The 21,848-nt window shown below is 38.8% G+C and overlaps 1 protein-coding gene and 2 pseudogenes across 1 annotated transcript; 2 read left to right on the top strand and 1 right to left on the bottom strand.

The window, feature by feature from the left end:
* Positions 1–6,164: 6,164 nt before the first annotated feature.
* LOC112911314 (olfactory receptor 6C75-like) lies at positions 6,165–7,103 on the top strand. Its single transcript, XM_025987787.2, has one exon. It carries the CDS (start codon positions 6,165–6,167, stop codon positions 7,101–7,103), a length of 939 nt encoding a protein of 312 aa, XP_025843572.2.
* A 4,405-nt stretch (positions 7,104–11,508) lies between these two features.
* On the bottom strand, positions 11,509–13,859 carry LOC140600054 (glyceraldehyde-3-phosphate dehydrogenase pseudogene; annotated as a pseudogene).
* Positions 13,860–20,193: 6,334 nt separating this feature from the next.
* Positions 20,194–21,489, top strand: LOC140600055 (glyceraldehyde-3-phosphate dehydrogenase pseudogene; annotated as a pseudogene).
* Positions 21,490–21,848: the final 359 nt, after the last annotated feature.

Here is a 21,848-nt window from a genome sequence, read left to right on the forward strand (position 1 = left end):
ATTTATCAAAAGTATTGAAAACTCAATTTGTGTCAACATTTTTCTAAATAATTTTACACAGACTGCATTATTTGTTTCTCAAATCAATTTTGCCAACTGACCTCTACCACTTATGTACCATTTGTATCATTGTAGAGTTGATTAAATGGAGCAATTTAATATAAAATGGAGGAGCCCAAATTCTAATCCAGGAATTGTGGCTTCAAAGAACTGTTTTAACCAATAAACAACTATTCATGTTTATAATCAGAAAAATAAAAATGACAATATTTTACAAAACTAATGAAAGTATAAACTTTATATAGGTTACTTAGAATCTTTTCTATGGTTTAGTTTCAAACATGCTCCTTGAAGGTATGACAATCAAGGTTGAACAGGAAAGTAGTCTTTGCATTATTTTAATTTTTTTTTGTATTCTTGGAGAAAAAAATGTTATACCAACACATCAAGAAAAGCAAAGTTTTCTTAGCATTAAATTCTAAAGATAACTTCATGTGTAGGGCTTATTATCATGGGCAGAATAATATGTTTATGTTATGTGTAAGGGAAGATTTAATATAGTGACATGGGGTAGTAACTTTCCATAAAAGCTAAGGATCTTGCACTAAGAGATTTGCAGAAGATTAAGTTAATTTGGTCATTTAGTATACTCCTAGGGTTTAACTTGATCCGTATATACAATTTGTATTAACTACAGTGGTGTTAATAGTTTACACACTATTTATTTCTAAGAGTTAAGTTTTTCAGAGCTGGAAAGATAGATTCTGTTTTATTTTTTTAAGATTTTATTTATTTATTCATGAGAGACACACAGAGAGAGGCAGAGACACAGGCAGAGGCAGAAGCAGGCTCCATGCAGGGAACCCGTTGTTGGACTCGATCCCGTGTCTCCAGGATCATGTCCTGGGCGGAAGGCAGACTCCAAACCACTGAGCCACCCAGGCATCCCTAGATTCTGTCTTCTAAAGAGGACCTGAATTGATGATATTTAAACTTTCTCCATTACTTATTTTAAATTTCATCAATTAAAAATTTTTATTACTTAAAAATCACTCCAAGATTCATCCTTTTTCCCATTTTTTTAATTACTACACTAGCTATGCAAGTTTGAAGGCTTTCTTCCCCAAACTAAATCCCATCAGAGGTGAAAGCATCATATGGATGTTTCTGAAACCAAATAAGCAGAAGAGGTCGTATCCTACTGTATAGCTGAAGAACTTAAGCAAAATTTGTGCTTTGGGAAAAGCTTATTATATGTCTTCATGGGAGTCTGACTTCAGATATTTTCAGGAAAAACAGGTAGAAGTTTTTTCATTAGTTTTGAATCTGTTACATTCATGTCATAGAAAATGAATGATAAAAAATAATGTAAATGAAAGATAAAATTAATAAATAGTTAATAATTAAATTTGAAACCTGTCTCTGGGGGCACGTGGATGGCTCCATCAGTCAAGCAACTGACTCTTGGATTCTGTTCAGGTCACGACCTTGGGGTCACAAGATTGAGCCCTGCATTGGGCTCTGCACTTGGCATGGAGTCTGCTTAGGGTCTTTCACTCTTCTTCTCCTTTCCCCTCTCCTCCTTACCCCACTCGTGTGTGCCGTCTCTCTTAAATAAATAATTAAATAATAATCTTTAAAAACCTGTCTCTGGGGATCCCTGGGTGGCGCAGCGGTTTGGCGCCTGCCTTTGGCCCAGGGCGCGATCTTGGAGACCCGGGATCGAATCCCACGTCGGGCTCCCGGTGCATGGAGCCTGCTTCTCCCTCTGCCTGTGTCTCTGCCTCTCTCTCTCTCTCTCTCACTGTGTGCCTATCATAAATAAATAAAAAAAAATAAATAAATAAATAAAAAAAATAAAAACCTGTCTCTGTTTACGCTACATAACTTCACTTCAGACGAGATCGGGCGCGTTCAGGGTGGTATGGCCGTAGACCATAACTTCACTTCAAAGAAAAAATAATATTTATACAGATATTCAGAAACATTAATGTTTTAATGCAGACTCAATCTATAGTACACATCAAGCAATCCAAGTTTTTCCATTACAAGTTTTTCTTGTAATGTCATGACTTTTCCCAGCTTCTTAGGAGCATTCCCAGTATCACCAGCGGCACTTAATGTGCATTCCATGGTGTTATTCGGGGTTTATGGTACTGCACCAAACAGGATGAGAAGTACTCAAGAACTGCAAGATTTCACTTTTCAGGGTGATAAGCAATTTCCAGGATAGTTGAATGGCTCCCACTGAGATAATAGGGTCACATGGCCTTTTAAGCTGATAAAACTCGAGCTCAACACAATAGCAACAAGAGGTGGCAAGAAACTTTATCAGTGCACAGTATGACATACAGTGATATAGAGTATGATCCACAGTTACAGTTGGGATTTAATACTGAATCATTGCATCTGCTTACATTCCCCTCCATTTTTTTTTAATTTTTTAAATTTATTTATGATAGTCACACAGAGAGAGAGAGAGGCAGAGACACAGGCAGAGGGAGAAGCAGGCTCCATGCACCGGGAGCCCGGTGTGGGATCGATCCCGGGTCTCCAGGATCGTGCCCTGGGCCAAAGGCAGGCACCAAACCGCTGCGCCACCCAGGGATCCCCCCATTCCCCTCCATTTTAAGTGGTGTCACTATAGTCTGCAAGTGTTTGTGTAAGTTTTGATAAATTTTAACATTTTAAAAATGTTATTATATAAATTCCGGGTTAATATGCAGTGTAATATTAGTTCCAGGTGTACAATATAGTGTTCAACACTTCCATACCTCACCCGGTGCTCATCACAACAAATACACTCCTTCATCTCTTATTTAATCACTTATTTAATCCATTCTCCACCCATCTCCATTCTAACTCAGTCAGAGAAAGACAAATACCAAATGATTTCACTCCTGTGGGCAAAACAAATGAGCAAAGGAAAAAAATTTAACTTTTTACAGTATATTTGTGTATCTTTAACAATAGCAAATGACAAAATAGACACGTCTACATATATTTTATGCATTCATGATGTACCTAATGTTTTCTTCTTTCTGATATTTCTAGGCTACAGAGTTTGGGATGCCTATTGTGGTTCAATTTGTTAAGCATCCCACCCTTGATTTCACCTCAGGTCATGATCTCAGGGTCTCAAGATCCAGTTATATGTGGGGCTATAACTGCATGTTGGGCATGGAGCCTGCTTGAGGTTGTCTCTCTCTCTCTCCCTGTCTCTCTGACCCTCCCTTCTGATCCCTGCATACATGCACATGCACTCTCTAAAAAGCAACAAAATCCCAAAAAACTTGTTTTATTTTTCTCTTGTTAATCTGTCTTTTATTATAGAAGATGATTTCAGTCAAGAACCCTGAAGAATAGAGGGGAAATTTTCTTTCCTCCCCTACATAATCAAGTTAGAATGATGTCGTATACATTAAACCAATTTTTCATGCATATTTGTTAAATAACAGGTTCACATAATGTATTAGTTTAACTAATATTTTGCCTACACCCAAACATCATTAAAATAGAATTGCAACAATGTTTGTAATGAAATAGGAGTATGTTTATGGCACATTATTCAAATTATTGACTTTTATCATTAATAGACTAATACACTGTTAGTTCAAAATAGCTGCTCTGTTTTAAAAATATCCTTCAGTGCACTCTGCATTATGTAGTCATGTACCTTGAGTAACTTCATGTCACCCAAAGAAACAGTAAAAATATCTTAAAATCTTTGTTCAGATAGGATCTATCATTTTAAGGTCATTAAATAATCCCAAATTTCATTTAACTTAATCTATTTATATATCTTACGTAATTCCTTGATTAAATAGCAACTAAATGTAAGTCTCAAATAATTATATAAAACAGATACTATGCTCATGATTTCAGATCAATGCAGTGAGAAATAAGATGATACAGGTGGGAGGGTGGGATATTGCTTCAGTAGGACATGAAATACAGAATCTGCAATTTCAAAAATAAATCTCACATTTTTCTGTAAGTGAAAATCATGCAAAAAGTTATCTTTATCATCCCTGTATTCTCAGAACCTAAGTTTGAACCCAACACATAATAAGCACCTAAAAGTAGTTATTGTGGGGCACCTGGGTGGTGTTTGAGCATCTGCTTTTAGCTCAGGTCATAATCACAGGGTACTTGGGGACCTGGGGGAGCCACCCATAGGGAGCCTGCTTCTCCCTCTGCAAGTGTCTCTGCCTCTCTTTGTGGCTCTCATGAATAAATAAATAAAATATTTTTTAAAAATATAAAAAAGTGTACTTATTGAAAAATATAATTTAAAATTAATTATTTTATGAGAAATGATAATTCTAATCATGATCAAGTTTACTATACCATCATTCAGTAGAAAAATGTGAAACCATAAAGACAAGCCTCACATCTCTTATGGTGTAGAATGATAGAGACCTCAGCCTCAGTCTATATCATCACGGTGAATTCTTAATATTTTCCTTAAGATTGGAGAAACACCCACTGATCACAACTTGGTGTGTTGCCCTTCAGAAATTGCTAACCCCTATTACCCTGTTACTAAGTTTCTTCTTGTGAATTTACAAAATATTAGAAAAGTGTAAATGATTCTAGGAGCACTTGGGTGGCCAGTAGTTGAGCGTCTGCCTTCAGCCCAGGTCATGACCCCGGGTCCTGGATCGAGTCCCACATCGGGTCCCCACAGGAGCCTGCTTCTCCCTCTGCCTGTGTGTCTCTCTCTCGATGTCTCTCATGAAGGAATAAGTAAAATCCCAAAAGAGAAAATTTACATGATTCTATATGTTTTTCTGTTCTAATTTCGGGCCACTCTCACCTAAGTATTCTATTCTAAACTGTGTACTACTCTGGGCTGCAGTTTAGTGCCCGTGTCCTGAGAACGCCGGTCACCATAGTACCTTCTGTTTATTCATTCATCTAATCCCCCTGAGTCCATTGTGAATGGAGCAGATAAAATTAGGCCTAGCCTGAATAACATCACTAAGATCACATCATTCTGTCCACTAAGCTTGGAAAGACAATATGTTAGCCTTGTTTCAACTATAGCTTATTTCATTTTAAGTATCAATATAATACTTTTTATAAATGACGGCAGCTAGGGCATGCTAGACCTCAGATCCTTAGAGAAATTTGGGCTGATGAGCAGAAATGGGCTAATACCCCTTTTATAAGCACAATAGAGGAGCTCTTGGAATTATTTTTTATGATCAATATTTTTGGTATTTGGTTAGAAACATAAAATGACAGAAGAGAAACAGATTGCAAAGGCTTTTGAATGATGCCAAGCGTTTATGTTTAAATAGATCAAGGAAACAGCATTGACTAAACCAGGCATATTTACCCTCAAGTAAGTATGTCCTTAACAGTATCTTAGAGCAGTATATTTTTTTTGCTTTTATACTATATGTTTATGCTTTATATAAATATACACAATTGTGCAATATGCTAAATATGAATAAAACTGAACCACACAATTTATATGGAATATATAAATGAAGAAAAGATTTAAACTACTTCAATCTTTTTGACATCTTTGTTTTGTAGAACACAGATATTTTGTGATTGTTAGAACCACATATTCATGGTTTTTTGTGTTCATCTAGATATGCTTAGATACCTTTCAATAATCATGTAAATATCAATTTCAGGACATAAACGGTATTATTTTTGTGCAAGATTCCAAACAATTTAATTCATATATCTTAACACTGAACAGATATTCTTTATGCTTTTGTTTGACACGGTGTGACTTTATACTTAGTAAAGGTTAGATTCCATCATGTAAAGGCAGAAGCCAAAAAGATCCATATCTGATAGCCACAAAGAGGTAGACACAGATGATGGAAAGTAAGAATCATACCATGAGGCACTGAGCAGGTAAAAGATATAAGTAAGTTCATTAACATCTTAAATTAATTGGCTAATCCTCAGAAAATATCATTCCTTATGAAAGCTCTGAAACTGCTGAAGGATAGAGAAAACAACGGAGACATTTCAGCGTGTCCAGGCTTTCTGGATAAAGTATGTTTAAAATGAGTGAAATGCAATGGTTTTTGAAATGTGTGTGTGCACGCTTGTGCGTATGTCAGTTTCTTCTCTGTCTCATTTTTTGCATCTATTTTCAGCTAAAACAGAGAATAGCATCAGAAACAAGGAAAATCATGAGAAATCACACAAAGGTAACAGAGTTTATTCTTCTCGGGTTGACCGATGACCCAAAGTGGCAGGTTGTACTTTTCATATTTCTCCTTGTCACCTACATGTGCAGTGTGACTGGGAACCTGGTCATTATCTTCCTCACGCTTACAGATCCCCACCTGAAGACTCCAATGTATTTCTTCCTTCGGAACTTCTCATTCCTAGAAATGTCATTCACGTCTGCCGCAATTCCCAGATTCCTTGTCACTGTTGTGACGGGAGACAGAACCATTTCCTACAATGATTGTCTGGCTCAGGTATTTTTCGTCATCTTATTGGGGGTGACAGAGTTTTACCTCCTGACTGCCATGTCCTATGACCGCTACGTGGCCATCTGCAAACCTCTGCATTACATGACCATCATGAGCAGCAGAGTCTGCATCCTCCTTGTCTTTAGCTCGTGGCTTGCAGGATTCCTGGTCATCTTTCCACCTGTAATTCTGGTGCTGAAGTTGGATTTCTGTGCCTCCAATATAATCGATCATTTTGTCTGTGACTCTTCGCCAATTCTACAACTTTCTTGCACAAACACTCACTTTCTAGAACTCATGGCATTTGTTTTAGCGGTGGTAACGCTTATGGTCACCTTAACCCTAGTTATGCTCTCCTACACACACATCATCCGCACAATTCTGAGAATTCCTTCCACGAGTCAAAGGAAAAAAGCCTTTTCCACGTGTTCCTCCCACATGATAGTGGTCTCCCTCTCTTATGGCAGCTGCATCTTCATGTACATCAAGCCTTCTGCAAAGGAAAGGGTGAGTTTAAACAAAGGCGTAGCTGTGATCATTACCTCAGTGACTCCTCTACTCAATCCTTTCATATATACCTTAAGAAACCAGCAGGTGAAGCAAGCCTTCAAGAACATGGTCCACAGAATGGTCTTTTCTTCATATAAATGAATGTCTTTATGCAAAAACGTATACATACCCCTGAAAATAGAGCATTATGGAAATCTTTGGATTTTACTACGTAAATTCTTGAAACCCTTCATTTCGGTCTTTCTCTTAAACATTAAACATTCTACATCATTAATATCTCTTTTTCTTATTAGCCGAAAGTCAGGTCTTATCTATTTTAACTTATATAGAAAATGGCCAGTCTTCACCTGTGTAACTAAATTTTACTTTTTTTAATAATAAATTTATTTTTTATTGGTGTTCAATTTGCCAACATACAGAATAACACCCAGTGCTCATCCCGTCACGTGCCGCCCTCAGTGCCCGTCACCTATTCACCCCCACCCCCCGCCCTCCTCCCCTTCCACCACCTCTATTTCATTTCCCAAGTTAGGAGACTTCATGTTCTGTCTCCCTTTCTGATATTTCTTACCCATTTCTTCTCCCTTCCCTTCTATTCCCTTTCACTAAAATTTATATTCCCCAAATGAATGAGACCATACAATGTTTGTCCTTCTCCGATTGACTTATTTCACTCAGCATAATACCCTCCAGTTCCCTCCACGTTGAAGCAAATATTAGGTATTTGTCATTTCTAATGGCTGAGGAATATTCCATTATATACATAGTCCACAGCTTCTCTATCCATCATCTGTCGATGGACACCGAGGCTCCTTCCACAGTTTGTCTATTGTGGACATTACTGCTAGAAACATCGGGGTGCAGGTGTCCCGGCGTTGCATTGCATCTGAATCTTTGAGGTAAATCCCCAGCAGTGCAATTGCTGGGTCGTAGGGCAGGTCTATTTTTAACTCTTTGAGGAACCTCCACACAGTTTTCCAGAGTGGCTGCACCAGTTCACATTCCCACCAACAATGTAAGATACCTAGGAATAAGCCTAATTAAAGAGGTAAAGGATCTATACCCTAAAAACTATAGATCACTTCTGAAAGAAATTGAGGAAGACACAAAGAGATCGAAAAATATTCCATGCTCATGGATTGGCAGAATTAATATTGTGAAAATGTCAATGTTACCCAGGGCAATTTACACGTTTAATGCAATCCCTATCAAAATGCCATGGACTTTCTTCAGAGAGTTAGAACAAATTATTTTAAGATTTGTGTGGAATCAGAAAAGACCCCAAACAGCCAGGGGAATTTTAAAAAAGAAAACCATAGCGGGGCATCACAATGCCAGATTTCAGGTTGTACTACAATGCTGTGGTTATCAAGACAGTTTGGTACTGGCACAAAAACAGACATATAGATCGATGGAACAGAATAGAGAATCCAGAAGTGGACCCTGAACTTTATGGTCCACTAATATTCAACAAAGGAGGAAAGACTATCCACTGGAAGAAAGACAGTCTCTTCAATAAATGATGCTGGGAAAATTGGACATCCACATGCAGAAGAATGAAACTGGACCCGTCTCTTGCACCAGACACAAAGATAAACTCAAAATGGATGAAAGATCTAAATGTGAGACAAGATTCCATCACAATCCTAGAGGAGAACACAGGCAGCACCCTTTATGAACTCGGCCACAATAACTTCTTGCAAGATATATCCATGAAGTCAAAAGAAACAAAAGCAAAAATGAACTATTGGGACTTATCCATAAGAAACTTTTGCACAGCAAAGGATACAGTCAATAAAACTACAAGACAACCTACAGAAAGGGAGAAGATATTTGCAAATGACGTATCAGATAAAGGGCTAGTTTCCAAGATCTATAAAGAACTTATTAAACTCAACAGCAAAGAAACAAACAATCCAATCATGAAATGGGCAAAAGACATGAAGAGAAATCTCACAGAGGAAGACATGGACATGGCCAACATGCACATGAGGCAGTGCTCCATATCACTTGCCATCAGGGAAATACAAATCAAAACCACCATGAGATCCCACCTCACACCAGGGAGAATGGGGAAAATTAACAAGGCAGGAAACCACAAATGTTGGAGAGGATGCGGAGAAAAGGGAACCCTCTTACATTGTTGGTAACTAATTTTAGATGTCAATAACCTTTATTGTTTCTCATATCAAAGCAAGGTAGTTGATATATTCATACAAAAATCATGTTAAAAGGAAAACTGTAGACTATAAAGGAAAAATAAGCTATCCTGATAAAATTCATTTTTATAATCGGATTATTTCCATTGTTAAAAATCGGCCTTTTCTACTGACATGAAGAAAAATGACAAACTTAGACTCCGGGATGCAATGAGATGTAGCCTTCAGAGAGAATCTAGGAAATGATGACATATAACTTATGAGCTTTCCTCTATCAGAAAATCTCCATATTGTCTTTATCCTTCCATTGCCCTTTTCACGGCAGGTCGTACCTCCCTACTCTAACTCAGGAGAATGACGTGCAGGTAAAAACGCGTCCAAGTCAGGTTCCTGTAGTCAGTGAGCCCCTCAGCAGCAATGATCACTAAACCAAATTGTTTGTCTTGGGACAATAGTTAGGAGTCTAACTAGACAGTAAGTGGACTTGATGTTTTATCTTAATTTCTTGCATGGTCTGATATAGATGTTAAAGTGAAGAGCTCACCATCCATAGTCTCTAAGTGGACACTTTTCTGGTTGCTCATAGACAAGACTGTCTGAGCACTCACCTGTTTCTTATCATTTTACATTAATGGAATAAGTTACATTTTTTCCAAAGAGATATAACACAATAAAACCACAAAGTGAAAGTTAAATAATTTATTGGATTATAAATTCTTTAATGGAGCAATTTGTAAAGAAACAAAAAAATACAAGTTTGATTTTCCGGGGCTATACCAAGGAAGCAGAAGTGCAAAAGAGAAAATCAGGAATGTGGAAAAGAATATGCAAGTGTCAACTAAATGAATATATAGTATATGTGTGGTATATATGATAGCGATGCAGGAAGACAAGATAGAGAAGGGGGAAAATAAGAAGGTAAAGGAAAGTTGATCCTCTTGATTGACAAAAACTTCCCTGAGGAAATTGATTCTAACATTCACATTGTCAGTAAGATGTGAAAATCCCTATAAATCTTTCCAAAACAAATATTAAATGCTTAAATTGAAATATTATTTTACAGTGTTATGAAATAATGAATTTTTACTGCAAATGTAATTTTGGTGAGAAAAGTATCATATATGTTGGAGGCCATGGTATTAGAGGCTTTCAAAAAGTATTTCTGCTCATATTTCACGCTCACACTAATATTTCAAAAATACATTTCCTTTTCTTAAAGTGCTAAGCAGTTTATAAATAAGCATTCATAATATTATCTTAAGTAATCCACTGATTACATAACTACTGATTTGTACCATTTTTAATGAGGGGCGAGTATTCCGAGTAGAGAGGAATATACAATATGAATGAGGCACAAGGTTATATATTCACCATGTTACCAGAGTCCACAATCTAATGGGCTATGGCTTTAGCAAACAAATAAATGACTGAATGGATGAACAAGCAGTTGGCTCTGGCAATATTAAAAATGAACCATTTTCAGTACCATCTCTTTCTCTCCAGATTCCTAAGGTATCATTCTCACTGCTATGTGCCTTGTTAGGTTCCATTTTCCAGAAGATATGGATCCACAACAGTATTTATGTCTCCTGTGGTTTCACTGGCATTCCACGTCTACAGTCTTTAATATCGAACAATAGGATGAAACCAACAACAATTTACTTGGACAAGTTTCAAAAAGGACCAATGTTCTTATAACTCTATTATTTAATAAAGGAAGAGAAAAAGGAAAAATCATCAAAACATCAGAACAATTGTCCAAAGGATCTTAGATATAGGCATAGCTAGCTATACACACACATACGTATATGCATCTGCTATGTATAGAAATATTATAAGTATCTATTTATTTAGGATTTCATTTATTTACTTGAGACTGGGGAGATGGGCAGAGAGAGAGGGAGAAGCAGACTCCCCACTCACCAAGGAGCCCAATGCAGGGCTTGATCCCAGGACCCCAGGGCTATGACCAGAACCAAAGGAGGCAGACGCTTAACCAACCGAGCCACACAGGCACCCTATACATATTTGTAGTTAAGTATGTGCATATAACATATATGAATCCATAGACACACATATTTGTGCTTGTGTGTTTAGAGCCCCAAACATTTTAGAACTTGAATTAAATCTTTATATAATATTTGAGAGCAGTATCTGTACTTGCACACATGTGTTTCTGTCAGAGTACAGCATACTTTATTGGTGGTACAAATCACAATAGGGCTCCCTGAGCCCCACTCCATCTTCAAGGGGTCTGGATATAAACCATTCAGAGATCAGGAGATTCTCAATGTGTTAGGGGATGAGTTGGGGCAAGGACCCTCCAGCAGCTGAGGGCCTCTCACTTATTCTTATGCTGTCAGTGGGGCTGGTGGTCCAGGGGGTTCTTACTCATTGGAGGTCACGTTGGTCATAATGTCCAATATCCTGTTGCTGTAACCAATTCATTATGGCACCAGGAAATGAGCTGGTTAAAGTCACCATTGAGGGCAGTGCAGCCCCAGCATCAGAGGTAGAAGAGTGTGTGTCACTGTTAAAGTCACAGAAGATAACCTGGTTCTCAGTGCAGCCTAGGATGTCCTTGAGGGTGCTCTGTGTTGCCTACTTCACCACTTTCTTGATGTCATAATTTTTGGCAGCTTTCTCCAGGCAGCAAGATAGATGCATCACTGACCCACTGAGGGTGGGGACATGGAAGACCATGCCAGAGAACTTCCCATTTGGCTAGGGATGACCCTGCCCACAGCTTTGACAGTGCCAGTAGAAGCAGGGATGATGTTTTGGGCAGCTCCTCAGCTACCACACCATGTCCTCCCAGGAGGGCCAGCTATGGTTTCTGGGTGACAATGATGACAAGGACTGTGGTCATGAGTCCTTTCATGCTGCCAAAGTGGTCATGAATGACCTTACCCAGAGGAGCCAAGTAATTGGAGGTATTTCTGGCAATCTGGAGGTAATTGTCATACTTCTCATGGTTCACACTCCTCACAAACATGGAGGCATCAGAAGAATGATGGGTGGAGATGATGACTCTCTTGGTGCCATGTTTCACACGAGCCCCAGCTTTCTCCATGGTTGTGAAGTGAATTCAGGAGCAGTACCACCCCATTTGATGTGGCGGGCTAGATGCAGACAGGCTTTCAATTGATAACAGTTTTCTTATTCCCAGGCTTGACTGTGCCATTGCTATTGCTATGGGTGGAATCATACTGGGACATGTAGATCATGTGGTTGAGGTCAATGAAGGTGTCATTGATGGCAACAATATCCACTTGGCCATAGTTCAAAGTAGCCCTGTGACCAGGTGCCCAATTATGTCTTAGTCGGGTTACTCCAAACCATGTCTCTGAGACCTGGCATCACACGAGAAGATGTGGCTTTCTGTCAGATAAAGAGGAACAGAGACACAGTGCATGCACGTACTTTTGAAATAAATTAGGAATTTTAGTACAAGGGATGTTTCACTTCTAAATAAGGAGAGGAACTACTCATCTGTATATTCAATAAGTCAGACATTGGCATGACCATAGTAACCACATAAATACCTTCCTCACCCCTTGCTGAAGTCTAATATTAAAAATTACCGTTCTCAATTTCAGAAATAACTCCTAAAAGTCTTTCCAAGCATCGCCTGCATTGTCATCCAGTAACAAGTAGTCATAGAAGGCTTTTAGCATAGAGTGAAATAACTGCATGTGAGTAAAACCATTTGAAAATTATCTTTCTCTGATTGACTTATTTCACTCCTCATAATACCCTCCAGTTCCATCCATGTCGAAGTAAATGGTAGGTATTCATCCTTTCTGATGGCTGAGGATTATTCCATTGTATGTATATATACATATATATTATGTTATATATATAACACCAAATATTCCTTATCTTTTCCTCTGTCGAAGGACACCATAGCTCCTTCCACTGTTGGGCTAGTAATGAGGGCATATGATGAGATGAGCACTGGGAGTTATACTACATGCTGGCAAATTGAATTTAATAAAAAAAATAAAATTAAAAAAAAGAAAAATTCCTCTAGTTGTATCTATCTATCTATCTATCTATCTATCTATCTATCTATCTATCATCTCTCTATCTAATGCATAAGCTCTATTCTGAATTTGGGGCTTGAACTCACAACCCCCAAACTACAAGTTGCATGCCTACTGACTTAGCCAGCCAGGAGCCCCTCATTATTTAAATAAACTTTTTCTTTAATGATAGTTCTATATTTACAGAAAAAAACAACAAAGAGAGTACAGAGCACTACTACATATCCGTTGTCAAGCTTCCTACATTGTTAGCACCCTGCATCCCTATGGAATATTTGCCACAACCAAGGAAGCGAGGATGGGATATTGCCACTAACTAAACTCCACACTTAATTCAGATTTCACAGACATTTTTTCCCCTAATGTCCTTCTGCTCTTCCAGGACTCTATCCAGGATACGGCATTAATTCTCATCTCTCCCAGGCATCTCTTGACTCAGACAATTTCCTCACAATGGTCTTGTTTGGATGACCTTATGTTTTGAGGAGCCCTGATCAAGTATTTGACAGAATGTCCTTCCATGTGGCTTCCTTTGATGCTTTTATCCCCCTAAACTGAGTGGATCGAAAGACTAGAGAAGCAGCTGTATAATTGGGTAGAAACCAAGGAAACTCAAGGGATGAAGTTCTTAAACAGACTGTGGGTTCTGAGAAGAAAAAACACAGAGAAAATGTGGCCTTTTGTCACCTCATACCGGCAAATTCATACTATCAACAGGATGCAACAGGATGACATAAACTGTGGTCATTGGGCCCAGGTAGTGTTTTCCAGGTTCCTTCATTATCAAAGTATCTTCACAGCTTCCATAACCCTCTACCAGCACTTCACCTAGGGCATCTCAGACTCGGGCAGCTAAGCCCACTCTCTTGAGGTTGGAAGGTATCAACATAGGTTATTGGGAATTCTCCTGTACAGAAAATTTGTCTCCTCCAATTTCTTTATTTCTCAAATTATTATGTATCGTGGACTGGATATGTATCTTACACTTTGAGTTATCATACAATACCATGTATTGTATTTTATGCTCAAATGTTTCCACCTTGGGTCATTGGACCTCTTTCAATTTGATGCCTGTGTCCTTTCAAAATGCCCCATGTTTTTCTTTATGTTTTAAGGACTCCCCTACTGTCTGGCACTGGAAGATTCTTCAGGATCATCTTGAATGTCCCCTGCGCAACCCTAGCATCAGCCATTTGTGCAATCAACCTGCTTCCTTTGGCTGGAGAATGTGATCAGAAACCAGAATCACGTTGCTAGGTGTACTGGTTGCTACTGAGGTGTCATTGCCTCTAGACTCTCAACAAACGACCCACACACACGTGTGTTTACATAAAATCTGTCATTATCTCTGCATCTGCGCCTCTGCATCAATTCTAATCTAAAGATGACTTCATACCAATGTCCCCAACTCTAATCCTATATCACACGATTCATCCTCGCCGTCTCCTTTGCTGATCTGTAACCTCCTATTTCAACAGTGAGAAATGTGACGGTGGCCACCACTGGCCATGCATCTTCTTGTTCCCCGCGGGACGTACCCACTCAAGCTTCATGACTGTAACCCTATCTCTCGCTGAGAAACGACATTACCAACCAGAGTGCAGTGTCTATGCGCTGTTCCTTGTGTATTTATTTTTCTATTTTCCAGCCAGAGAGCTGTTTTTTAAAGTTACTTAGATCAGCAGCTTTCTCCTCATTCTCTTCATTAAAATTATGTCATATATTTGTAATGCAGTGTGATTCTGTGACCACAGCCTCCATTTCTTCCACGGATCCCCTGACTTCTTAAGTTTAAAAAATTTCTGTGTGCAAGTATTCATTATTTGTGTCTTGAAGGTCTACAGGCTCCGACAGATGCATAGTGCCAAGGATCCACCACAGTAATACTGTTACGATTAGTTCCACCACCAAATATCCATTGGATTTCACGTGAACACAAGTTTTCAAATCAGCTAGCTACATACCAAGGAGCACAAATTCTGGTTTACCAAATTTGTCTATTTTTAATTAATAAGGAGCTGCTGCACTGTCTGCTGTATTCTTTTCCACCCTCATTAGTGATAAATGAGAGTTCCTATTGCTCTACACCTCGCCAATACTGAGTATTATCAAGTTTTGGATTGAAGCTCTTATAGGTGTACCGTCCATTTTGAACTTTCCATTTTTTTGTGGTATATTATATATGAATAATCTCTCCTCTCTCCTTCACTTGTCTCCATGTCCAGGGCTCCCTACCTCCACACGATTGTGTTCCACTTCTCTCCAAAATCATATCTCTGCACCTCCTACCTTACACAATGTGGCCTCTTCTCTCCCTCGAGTTGTGCAACTTTTCCGCGAGCTTTCAGATCAAGTGCTAGGGTATTCAGAATGACCTGATTTTACCTAGCTGTGCAGGGGGTGAGGCAAGCCTAGACTCCTCCTCCTCCTCCTCCTCCTCCTCCTCCTCCTCCGTCTTAGCTCATTCCTTCCTGTCACTAATGGTGACAACTTTTAATCAGCTCCATTTCTAGTTATCAAATCTCTGTAATAACTTTGTTTTCCTTATAAAAGATAATACTTCTAATCTAATACTTGAGATAATCCTCACATTCATCCTGTTTTTCTTTCTTTTCATGGCTACAGTGATCATTTGAATTTAGAGCCTATCATCTCAATGAATATAAATTTTTAAATCCTGTATGATTATCTTCTCAGCGTTCATATTTTCAAGTTTCCAGATTTCTGTTTTCTACAACACTATTTTAATCGTGTCATTCTTTTCTTAAGAGAAAATATTGTACTTATTTATTGTGAGACTCCGAGGCTCCTTCCACAGTTTGGCTATTGTGGACATTGCTGCTATAAACATCGGGGTGCAGGGATCCCGGCGTTTCACTGCATCTGTATCTTTGGGGTAAATCCCCAGCAGTGCAATTGCTGGGTTGTAGGGCAGATCTATTTTTACCCTTTGAGGAACCTCCACACAGTTTTCCAGAGTGGCTGCACCAGTTCACATCCCCATCAACAGTGCAAAGGGTTCCCCTTTCTCCATATCCTCTCCAGCATTTGTTGTCTCCAGTCTTGTTAATTTTCTCCATTCTCACAGGTGGGATCTCATTGTGGTTTTGATTTGTATTTCCCTGATGGCAAGTGATGCAGAGCATTTCCTCATGTGCTTGTTGGCCATGTCTGTGTCTTCCTCAGTGAAATCTCTGTTCATGTCTTTTGCCAATTTCATGATTGGATTGTTTGTTTCTTTGCTATTGAGTTTAATAAGTTCTTTATAGATCCTGGATACTAGCCCTTTATCTGATACGTCATTTGCAAATATCTTCTCCCATTCTGTAGGTTGTCTTTGAGTTCTGTTGACTGTATCCTTTGCTGTGCAGAAGCTTCTTATCTTGGTGAAGTCCCAATAGTTCATTTTTGCTTTTGTTTTCTTGCCTTCATGGATGTATCTTGCAAGAAGTTGCTGTGGCCAAGTTCAAAAAGGGTGTTGCCTGTGTTCTCCTCTAGGATTTTGATGGAATCTTGTCTCACATTTAGATCTTTCATCCATTTTGAGTTTATCTTTGCTCAAGATAAAATGAAGATAAAATGAAGAGTTTATCTTATCTTATCTGTAGGTGTAAGAGAATGGTCCAGTTTGATTCTTCTGCATGTGGATGTCCAATTTTCCCAAAACCATTGATTGAAGAGATTGTCTTTTCTCCAGGGGATAGTCTTTCCTGCTCTGTCAAATAGACACCATAGAGTTGAGGGTGCATTTCTGGATTCTCTCTTCTCTTCCATTGATTTCTGTGTCTGTTTTTGTGCCAGCACCACACTGTCTTGATTACCACAGCTTTGTAGTACAACCAGAAATCTGGCATTGTGATGCCCCCAGCTCTGGTTTTCTTTTTCAATATTCCCCCTGGCTATTCGGGGTCTTTTCTGATTCCACACAAATCTTAAGATGATTTGTTCCAACTCTCTGAAGAATGTCCATGGTCTTTTGATAGGGATTGCATTAAATGTGTAAATTGCCCTGGCTCACATTGACATTTTCCCCAATATTAATTCTTCCAATCCATGAGCATGGACTGTTATTCCATCTCTTTGTGCCTTCCTCAATTGCTTTCAGAAGTGTTCTGTAGTTTTTACTGTATAGATCCTTTCCCTCTTTCGTTAGGTTTATTCCTAGGTATCTTATGCTTTTGGGTGCAGTTGTCAATGGGATTGACTCCTTAATTTCTCTTTCTTCAGTCTTTTGTTAGTGTATAGAAATGCCATTGATTTCTGGGCATTGATTTTGTATCCTGCAATGCTACCAAATTGCTGTATGAGTTCTAGCAATCTTGGGGTGGAGGCTTTTGGGTTTTCTATGTAGAGTATCATGTCATCAGTGAAGAGGGAGAGTTTGACTTCTTCTTTGCCAATTTGAATGCCTTTAATGTCTTCTTCTTGTCTGATTGCTGAGGTGAGGACTTCCAGTGCTATGTTGAATAGCAGTGGTGAGAGTGGCCATCTCTGTATTGTTCCTGATCTTAGGGGAAAGGCTCCCAGTGCTTCCCCATTGTGAATGATATTTGCTGTGGGCTTTTCGTAGATGGCTTTTAAGATGTTGAGCAATGTTCCCTCTATTCCTACATTCTGAAGAGTTTTGATCAGGAATGGAGGCTGTATTTGTCAAATGCTTTCTCTGCATCTCTTAAGAGGATCCTATGGTTCTTGTTTTTTCTCTTGTTGATATGATGAATCCCATGGATTGCTTTACGAGTGTTGAACCAGCCTTGTATCCCGGGGATAAATCCCCCTTGGTCATGGTGAATAATCTTGTTAATGTATTGTTGGATCCTTTTGGCTAGTATCTTGTTGAGAGTTTTTGCATCCATGTTCATCACGGATATTGGTCCATAATTCTCCTTTTTTGTGGGGTCTTTGTCTGGTTTTAGAATAAAGGTGATGTTGGCCTCATAGAACGAGTTTGGAAGTATTCCATCTCTTTCTATCTTCCCAAACAGTTTGAGTAGTATAGGTATGGTTCTTCTTTAAACGTTTGATAGAATTTCCCTGGGAAGCCATCTGGCCCTGGACTTTTGTGTCTTGGGAGTTTTTTGATGACTGCTTCAATTTCCTCCCTGGTTATTGGCCTGTGCGAGTCGGGGTATAGGCTGAGGAAGAGAGAACCTCAAGCCGACTCCATGGAGAGCTGAGCATGGAGCCTGACATGGGGCCTTATCCCATAATACTGAGATCATGACCCTAGCCAAAATCAAGAGTTGAATGCCCAACCTGCTGAGCCACCCAGGCATTGCCATGTCATTCTTTTCTAAGAGATTTTATAAATTTCAATTTATATTTAGCAAATTAGGCTTTCTACTACTCTCCAAACTATAACCTCATGAAATTGATGGGCTGCCTCACTCTACATCCATTCACCTTGCTCTTCTAGGGTTAGCACGCTGATGTGAATTATCCTCAATTTTCTCTCCTTGAGTCTAGTTCTCAATCCTACCAACATCTAAGATTCAGTTCATATCTGTCCAAGTTATACCATTGTTTGCTATAGTAGCCAGTTTTGGCACCATTTCTTCACATGCTTTTTCAATATAATTATAGTTATCCTCATATATTGTAGTATCTAAGTATAATTCATTATCTCATGCATATCATTTGACATTCCCAGCTGGATTTTCTGTTGTCTTAAGATGGAATGAATATCTCTGTAAGGCCCTATAGCATTTATTCCAATTAGGGTGCATTATAGATGCTCATTCATTGTTTATTGATTGAATGAATTCGTATCTCCTTATTCTAAAATAATATCGAGTAACTTGCAACAAAAGTAGTGAAAGACATTTTGACAAAAGTAGTATCAAACAATTTTCTAAGTATTTTTACACAGATTGCATTATTTGTTTCTCAAATCAATTTTACCAACTGAATATTTGTTTTCCACATCTATTAAATCATTTCCTGACATTTAAAATCATTCTGAATGTTGAAGAAGCTCCTTTATGTGTGCTTCATTAATTACAGCTTTGAAATGACATAACATCAGAATGTTGGGAGTTTTTATTCATTTGACTTGTTCTTCCATCTTAGTTTATATCTTTCTGTAACTTTCTTGTATTATTAGTCTTTACAATTTTTTCTTATATTCTTCTTTCCTTTTACTTTTTAGTATTGTTTTCATGATTACATTGTTCTTTGTTGCATGGCTGAATATTTATTTTTTGAGAAACACCGTGTGTGTGTGTGTGTGTGTGTGTGTGTGTGTGTGTGTGTGTGTTAAGAACCGAAATTGCCAAGTGGTCTTTCATACTTTGTTCCAGATTCATGATTTTTCAGAACTTGGTTTTCCTTTTATTCTCTTTTACTTGTTTCTTTCTTTTTAAATTTTCTTTTCCCTTTTTCTCCTTTCTTTTCTCTCCTTCTTTCCTTTGACCTTTCCTTTTTACTTTTGCATGTGCTGGATGATAGTTATTTTTCAGATATTTTCTTTTTTTCTTCCAGTGTTTTTATATTTTCCCCTTAAATGATTTCTTCTTCGCTCTAATATTCCTAATTATTTCTTGTCTAGATGTACCAAATAAACCAAAGTTTATTTATCCATACATCTACTGAAGGGATCTTGTTATTTTTTGTTTGTTTGATTTAACCTTGCAAACCCTGATTTGCCTTCAACCTATTGTATGCATTGCAACTAGAGGAATTTACCTTTTTTTAAATTTTATTTTTTTTATTAAATTCAATTTGCCAACATGTAGTATAACTCCCAGTGCTCATCTCATCATATGCCCTCATTACTAGCCCAACAGTGGAAGGAGCTATGGTGTCCTTCGACAGAGGAAAAGATAAGGAATATTTGGTGTTATATATATAACATAATATATATGTATATATACATACAATGGAATAATCCTCAGCCATCAGAAAGGATGAATACCTACCATTTACTTCGACATGGATGGAACTGGAGGGTATTATGAGGAGTGAAATAAGTCAATCAGAGAAAGATAATTTTCAAATGGTTTTACTCACATGCAGTTATTTCACTCTATGCTAAAAGCCTTCTATGACTACTTGTTACTGGATGACAATGCAGGCGATGCTTGGAAAGACTTTTAGGAGTTATTTCTGAAATTGAGAACGGTAATTTTTAATATTAGACTTCAGCAAGGGGTGAGGAAGGTATTTATGTGGTTACTATGGTCATGCCAATGTCTGACTTATTGAATATACAGATGAGTAGTTCCTCTCCTTATTTAGAAGTGAAACATCCCTTGTACTAAAATCCCTATATCATTTCAAAAGTACGTACATGCACTGTGTGTCTGTTCCTTCACATATGACAGAGAGCCACATCTTCTTGTGTGGTGCCAGGTCTCAGAGACATGGTGAAGTTTGGAGTAACCCGACTAAGACATAATTGGGCACCTGGTCACCAGGGCTACTTTGAACTATGGCCAAGTGGATATTGTTGCCATCAATGACACCTTCATTGACCTCAACCACATGATCTACATGTCCCAGTATGATTCCACCCATAGAAACAGCAATGCCATGGTCAATACTGGGAATAAGAAAACTGTTATCAATTGAAAGCCTGTCTTCATCTAGCCCGCCAACATCAAATGGGGTGGTACTGCTGCTGAATACACTTCACGACCATGGAGAAAGCTGGGGCTCGTGTGAAACATGCCACCAAGAGAGTCATCATCTCCACCCATCATTCTTCTGATGCCTCCATGTTTGTGAGGAGTGTGAACCATGAGAAGTATGACAATTCCCTCCAGATTGTCAGAAATACCTCCAATTACTTGGCTCCTCTGGGTAAGGTCATTCATGACCACTTTGGCAGCATGAAGGGACTCATGACCACAGTCCATGTCAGATTGTCACCCAGAAACCATAGCTGGCCCTCCTGGGAGGACATGGTGTGGTAGCTGAGGAGCTGCCCAAAACATCATCCCTGCTTCTACTGGCACTGTCAAAGCTGTGGGCAGGGTCATCCCTAGCCAAATGAGAAGTTCTCTGGCATGGTCTTCCATGTCCCCACCCTCAGTGGGTCAGTGATGCATCTATCTTGCTGCCTGGAGAAAGCTGCCAAAAATTATGACATCAAGAAAGTGGTGAAGTAGGCAACACAGAGCACCCTCAAGGACATCCTAGGCTGCACTGAGAACCAGGTTATCTTCTGTGACTTTAACAGTGACACCCACTCTTCTACCTCTGATGCTGGGGTTGCACTGCCCTCAATGGTGACTTTACCCAGCTCATTTAGTGGTGCCATAATGAATTGGCTACAGTAACAGGATATTGGACATTATGGCCCATGTGGCCTCCAATGAGTAAGAACCCCCGTACCACCAGCCCCACTGACAGCATAAGAATAAGTGAGAGGCCCTCAGCTGCTGGAGGGTCCTTGCCCCAACTCATCCCCTAACACACCGAGAATCTCCTGATCTCTAAATGGTTTATATCCAGACCCCTTGAAGATGGAATGGGGCTCAGGGAGCCCTATTGTGACTTGTACCATCAATACAGCCTCGGTGTCCATCGAAAGATGAATGGATAAAGAAGATGTGGTTTATGTATACAATGGAATATTACTCAGCAATTAGAAATGACAAATACCCACCATTTGCTTCAACGTGGATGGAACTGGAGGGTATTAAGCTGAGTGAAATAAGTCAATCGGAGAAGGACAAACA

Source organism: Vulpes vulpes, chromosome 8, assembly GCF_048418805.1.
Source record: "Vulpes vulpes isolate BD-2025 chromosome 8, VulVul3, whole genome shotgun sequence".
Taxonomy (NCBI): domain Eukaryota; kingdom Metazoa; phylum Chordata; class Mammalia; order Carnivora; family Canidae; genus Vulpes; species Vulpes vulpes.